The 6,377-nt window shown below is 40.1% G+C and overlaps 1 protein-coding gene across 1 annotated transcript in view; it reads left to right on the plus strand.

The window, feature by feature from the left end:
• LOC123967154 (C-type mannose receptor 2-like) overlaps window positions 1-5,931 on the plus strand; it is a gene marked incomplete at both ends in the record, with an annotated part of 11,185 nt that extends 5,254 nt beyond the window's left edge. The window contains 13 exons of the mRNA XM_046043178.1: window positions 27-142; window positions 263-411; window positions 2,009-2,220; window positions 3,077-3,219; window positions 3,321-3,417; window positions 3,515-3,644; window positions 3,927-3,959; window positions 4,091-4,257; window positions 4,470-4,638; window positions 4,725-4,867; window positions 5,104-5,212; window positions 5,568-5,734; window positions 5,823-5,931. Coding sequence (XP_045899134.1) covers window positions 27-142; window positions 263-411; window positions 2,009-2,220; window positions 3,077-3,219; window positions 3,321-3,417; window positions 3,515-3,644; window positions 3,927-3,959; window positions 4,091-4,257; window positions 4,470-4,638; window positions 4,725-4,867; window positions 5,104-5,212; window positions 5,568-5,734; window positions 5,823-5,931 — 1,744 coding nt within the window. The remainder of the gene's footprint in view (window positions 1-26; window positions 143-262; window positions 412-2,008; window positions 2,221-3,076; window positions 3,220-3,320; window positions 3,418-3,514; window positions 3,645-3,926; window positions 3,960-4,090; window positions 4,258-4,469; window positions 4,639-4,724; window positions 4,868-5,103; window positions 5,213-5,567; window positions 5,735-5,822) is intronic.
• Between the last annotated feature and the right edge of the window lie 446 nt (window positions 5,932-6,377).

The raw sequence follows: 6,377 nt of genomic DNA on the forward strand, positions 1-6,377 counted from the left end.
AACCCCCTCCCCCCCCCCCATCTCAGGGCTGGAAGTGGCACAGTCCAGCTTGTTACTGGGTGGGAGAAGATCTGATTACTTTTGATGAGGCCAGGAAGTCCTGTGAGGACCATGGTGCCGCCCTTGTGACCATTACCAATAGGTGCGTACAGCCACAAACACATACTCTGACAATCACACAGACTCCCTCGCAGCAATTAAAAGACATCCCAGTGTGTTTTGTCATTGCTGCCTTTCTAAAAGTCCTTTTAAATCTTTAAAGGTTTGAGCAGGCCTTTGCCAACAGCCTGGTGTTCGGTCGCTCTGGTGATTTCTTCTGGATCGGCCTCCATGACAAGGGCAGCCCTGGTTCTTTTCACTGGCTCAGTGGGGATGAAGTGTCCTACACCAACTGGAATCGGGACCAGCCAGGTAAGTCACATAAAGTGTGTCACATCTGAAAAAGTGTGTGAATAATTTACAGAATGAACTACAAATATGATCTGATAATGTATTGCAGGATGCAGAATGTCCAGATTGTTGACCAGGTCTCAAAGCACTGAGTCATGTTGAAGATCACCTTAGATAATATCCTGCTGGTCAAAAATAGACTGTAGTAATGCACGTGGAGCAGTTTTTTAGGGATTTCCCTAATGTAAGACAAAGTGATCCTCAAGAGAAATCAGATTTCATTGTACATTGCTAAAAGATATATTAGGTGGACCTTATTCCTATTAACAGCTCATAATGCATATTTACATGTTTTTAAGAGGCTCTGTACATATGCACTCTGTTTTTGATTGACCTGCCTGCTAGTGTAAAACTTAACTTTTATCTATAAAAGTAGTCCTATAAAAATTGTTTTATATTTATTTTGAAATGTCTTTTAGGGGGCAGCTACTAATTATTAATCTGTCGAATATTTTCAGTATCGATTTCATGATTCAATGGGAACATTAATAATGTTGTAATTTGCCAGAGGCCGAGGTACATTTATTTTTCAAATGTCTTGTGTTGTTCGACCAGCAATGTAAAACCCAAATATATTCAGATTACCGTGAAATGCAACAAAGAAAAGCTTCATATCTGGGAAACCAGAATTATTTGAGGTTTTGTCTGAAAGATGGAAGCATTTCTAGTGTGTTCTATTCATTTGTATATTCTTGTTTCTGTAATGAGTTGACTTCCCTGAAGGGATCATCACATTTTCTACTTTCAACTGCCCAAAACATGGTCCATTCTGAACCAGAGCCAATTTTGGATTTAATCTACAAAGAAGAAACTGAATTGGTTCCAGGTGTTTTTTTAAATCCTTATTTGGCAATAAAGCAGATTTGAATAGCTGACAATCTGCCTCTCCAAGAAAATTATCCACAGCAGTCAAAACCATCCAGCTGGGGTATGTTCTGACCTCTCTGACCATTTTTAACTTTATCTGTAGGCTTGTCACATGATAACATTTCTAGTATGTACAATTGTCAGTACTCCTATACATTGTCAAGATATTCATATCTACAGTATAACCAAGACCTCTATTTGTTCACCTTAAAGCTCCAAAGCTTGTGATTGTATCACTTTTAGGAGAAAAGCCCTAGTACTTTGATGTGATAACATAAACACATATAATGGTGTATATACACATTCATATTAGGAAAAAAAAACAAAAAATAAAGGCTCACTGATTCAAAAAAGTTTATTATTAAAAGTATCTGAAGTTCCTACATTTTACATGTCTCATTGGCAAATATTTTTTAGAAATCTTTAATGTGTAATGAAATGAAACAATTCTATCACACAGAAGACCACCATCTACTGGTGTAGACACCATTTCTTTTAAAAATATGATCCATAAGGATGCTCCATTATTAGAGAAAGTCGAGCCTAGACAAGTTTTACAGGAAATGTTGCAGGATTAAGAAATGTGTAATCACGTCTTTCTAACCCCACATCATCCCTCTATTTCCACACATTGCATCAGAATAGCCTCTTTCTCTCCACTCACCTACATTTCACCCTGTATCTATTTCAGTCAACGTCCACGGCGGCTGTGTTTCCATGGCGACAGGCTTTGCAACAGGTCTGTGGGAGGTGAGGGAGTGTGCATCATCGAAGGCAAAATTCATCTGCCGTCAGAACCAGGACACGAGCCCCGAGCCCCCGGTCCCTCAGCCCACCCCGAGCCTCAGCGGCTCCTGTCCCACCGGCTGGAAGACCAACAACAACCTGCGCTACTGTTACAAGGTTCATCCCAGCAATGTTTCTCAGTTTCACACCATCAGTATTCTGCTGGAAATGTATTTTCAGTCACACTTGGGTTTATTCTGTCTTGGAATAAAATTGGCATTGTTAATTAAAATGTTCTCATTTCATTGCGGCAGGATCTGAGTGTTTTATATGTCCTTGTAGATGTAGGTATATTCACTTCTTACTAAGTAGGATGACTACTTTATCAAGGTGATTTAGAAACATAAGTTCAACTTGTGTAAAAAATAGTGTAGCTCTATCTTGTCCAAGTGTCTTGTAAAAACTACTGTGTTAAAACTACATTTCATCATGATTACAGATATTTATATCCTGTAGTTTCATCAGATAGACTTAAGGATTTATCCTGTGTTTACCTTTTATTAGCGTTACAATGTGTCAGTTTCATTCTCAACAGATTGGCTTTATTCATATGTAAGTCTGAACGTGTTCATTAAAAAATGCTGAAACTAATTTTGTATGATACTGTAGGTCATAACTGGTATTGATTATCGTAGATCTACATTAGTCCAGAGGTAACTGAATTTGTGTTACATTTGGCATATCTGAAAACGTATTTTAAAAGTTTATATATAGTTTATAGTGTAGCCTAAATATAGCATTCATGGAACAGGTGCATATGTATATATCTATTACTTTTACAGTATTTAAATTTGTATTGCCAATCAATGCCTATAAAAAATTTCACCAGTTGTTAATATTGTTTGAAACTGAGCAGCGTTGCACAAACCTAAATGAAATATAATGTTAACAAAAATATCGTATATAATAGTATATTAATAGTAACATTAAGAGTGGAAGTAATATTACTGCTAATACTATCACCTGTGTGCAGGTATTTCACTCCTCCCAGCTGGAGCAGAAGCTGAGCTGGCTGCAGGCTCACCTGTTCTGCCGGAGACACGGAGCCAACCTGCTGAGTATCAGCGGCCCTGAGGAGGAGCACTTCGTTCTGCGGGTCCTCCATGAGGCATTTGGGTAGGTGTGCACCTCTGACCTGGTGACATGTGATGTAATATGATGGTGATGATGACGATGACGATAATGATGATGATGATTGATGACGATGTGGCCCACAGGGAGTCAGAGGACCATGAGCAGCATTGGTTTTGGATTGGCCTGAACCGCAGAAACCCAATGGACAATGGCAGCTGGAAGTGGAGTGATGGACTTGCTGTGAGTAATGGCAAGATGAAACCTAATTGCGTACAAACAGATGCTGGATAAAAAATGCTTAAAAACAAAATCTGTTTACTCTTTGCTTGTGTTTCAGTTCACATACCAGAACTTCGGCCGCTACTACTACAACATCCGGCAGTGTGCTGCAGCAGACTTGGGCACTATGACTTGGCTGGCCATGCACTGTGACTCTGAGTTAGACTGGATCTGCAAAATCCCCAGAGGTACAACAGCACTGAACCTATTTAAAAAAAAATCCTATACTATATAAATCCTATACTATCAATACACTGATTTTTCTATTCTATTTCATGTTGCACATTTTCTATTAATCTTCAGAAACACCTTTTTCCACCTACAGCTCCTTTTGTGGGGACATCACTCTCAGAGTCTCTCAAGAATTTTTTCCTTTTTTTCTTCATTGCCTTTTGGGCAAGCTCATATTTTTCATAATCTCATGTTTTGTATGTCATGCATACATTTTTCCCTTGTGTGTGTGTTTTTAGGTAGTGTTGAAAAGGAACCAGAAGTCTCTGAAGGTCAGTCTTATTTTTTTTGCTTTGAACTTCTCTCAGCATACAGAAATGATTTCCTAAGGACTTCGCTTTCAGAACCTTCTTATTATGTCCCATGACTGTTTTTCCTTCTTCTCTCATCCCCCATCTGTCAGGCACCAGTTCACCTGAGTGGATTGGCTTCCAGGAGGCTGAGTATAAATTTTTTGACCACCGCACCACTTGGGACCAGGCCCAGAGGATTTGCTCCTGGTTTGATTCCTCACTTGTCTCCGTCCACTCAGCTGAGGAAGAAGCTTTTGTGGCCAACACTTTACGCAAGGCACTCTACACTTTATCAAAAAGTTCATTATTGATTGTAGTAGTAGATTTAATCCAAAAATGCAATAAATTCAGTACAGCCATATGGGGGCAAAACACTCAGAAATAGCTAACAAGTACAAACCTGTGTTATTACGGTGTCTCCTGCATGTTTAAATGTCTCTGTGACTGTGGCCTCGACATGCCTTTTCACAGTTTCTTTCTCACATTCAGATGGTGAAGGTGGAGGGTGACAACTGGTGGCTGGGGCTTCACACCTACGAAAATGATGGTCGTTTCCGCTGGTCTGACCACTCTGTGCTCAATTATGTGTCTTGGGCCCTCGGGAGGCCACACGCAATCAGCCGTGATCGCAAATGTGTCTACATGTCTTCCACCAAAGGTGAGAACAGACAGAATAAGAGACCACAAGAGACTAAATCAAATGCAATACACATACTTGACCTTGTATTTTTCACTCCTAAACAGCGGACTGGGCCGATCAAAAGTGCCACTCTGACCTGCCTTACATCTGTAAGCGAGTAAATGTCACAGGCACCATTCCACCAACTCCGTCATCCCCCCACCCACCTTCAGGCTGTCCTGACGGATGGTCCTCCTATCAGCATAAGGTAGAGCTACAACACACCAGGTGTTCCGCATAATGCAGTTATTATCTTAAGTTGAATAAATGATGTCTAGAATGCATTAAATAAATATACCATGTAGGCAGCGAAGCACAGCAAGTAAACAGGACGTACCTAGTGTTTAATTTCATGCACCTGCCACTGTCCTAACCCAGCCTAACCATACCTAACCTAAGCAATCTTTTTTGTAATGTATGCAATGACATCTGGTGTTTCTGTAGTGTTTCAGAGTATTTGATCAGTCATATCGAGTCACATGGTCTGCAGCCAAGTTGAAATGTGAAACACAGGGAGGTGTACTGGCAGTGGTGTCCAATCATTTGGAGGAAGGTAATTACAGCAGAATACAGCCTGGCATAAAGCAGGGAGGTGGTGGTGGACTGAATCAACTTACCTCTCTATCTGAATGTAGATTACTTACTTTTTCAGGTATTTTTTTTCCCAGGTACATTTGTATGATCTGTCATTGTGAGGAGCATCCAATGGATGCAGTGCCTTTTATATGTTATGACAGTCCAGTTATTTTATTTTAATAGGAAATGCATCTTTATCACCAATTGGGAGGCAGTTTATATTTATTCATGTTTGTATTAACCTATCCCTATTTTTAACACTGTTCATAATTATCTCATAATAGTGTCACCAGACACATGCACACTGATGCAATCGATTCTCATTCTTACAGCCTTTGTCACCACCCTGCTTTACAATGCCAGTGTTGACCTTTGGGTGGGTCTGACTTCAGACTCTAAAGGTCATTTCCAGTGGACCAAGGCTGGCCTGCTCAGCTACACCAACTGGGCTCCTGGCGAGCCACTCGACAACAGTGGACCACACCATAACAAGACCCCGGTACTCACAGCACTCACCTATCAGCATGCATGCCATGGTTTTGTCCTCAGTGTGTTACTGTTCTGATGAATTCACTGTCTCCTGTCAGGGAAACTGTGTTGTCATGATTCACGGGAACCCACAGAAGAACACTGGCATGTGGGCTTCCCGAGCCTGTGAGATGGAAAATAATGGCTTTATCTGTCAAAGGCAACAAGGTGGGATATTGGGATATCTTTTTCTTCTTCTTCTTCTTCTTTCTTCTTCTTTCTTCTTCTTCCTTCTTTCTTTTTCTTCCTTCTTCTTCCTTCTTCTTCTTTCTTCTTCTTCCTTCTTTCTTTTTCTTCCTTCCTTCTTTCTTCTTCTTCCTTCTTTCTTCTTTCTTCTTCTTCTTTCTTCCTTCTTCTTCTTTCTTCTTCTTCCTTCTTTCTTTTTCTTCCTTCTCCTTCTTCTTCTTTCTTCTTCTTCCTTCTTCTTCTTTCTTCCTTCTTCTTCCTTCTTCTTCTTTCTTCCTTCTTCTTCCTTCTTCTTTCTTCTTCTTCTTTCTTCTTCTTCCTTCTTCTTCCTTCTTCTTCTTTCTTCCTTCTTCTTCCTTCTTCTTCTTTCTTCTTCTTCCTTCTTTCTTTTTCTTCCTTCTTCTTCTTTCTTCTTCTTCCTTCTTCTT

Source organism: Micropterus dolomieu, unplaced genomic scaffold (assembly GCF_021292245.1).
Source record: "Micropterus dolomieu isolate WLL.071019.BEF.003 ecotype Adirondacks unplaced genomic scaffold, ASM2129224v1 scaffold_85, whole genome shotgun sequence".
NCBI lineage: Eukaryota > Metazoa > Chordata > Actinopteri > Centrarchiformes > Centrarchidae > Micropterus > Micropterus dolomieu.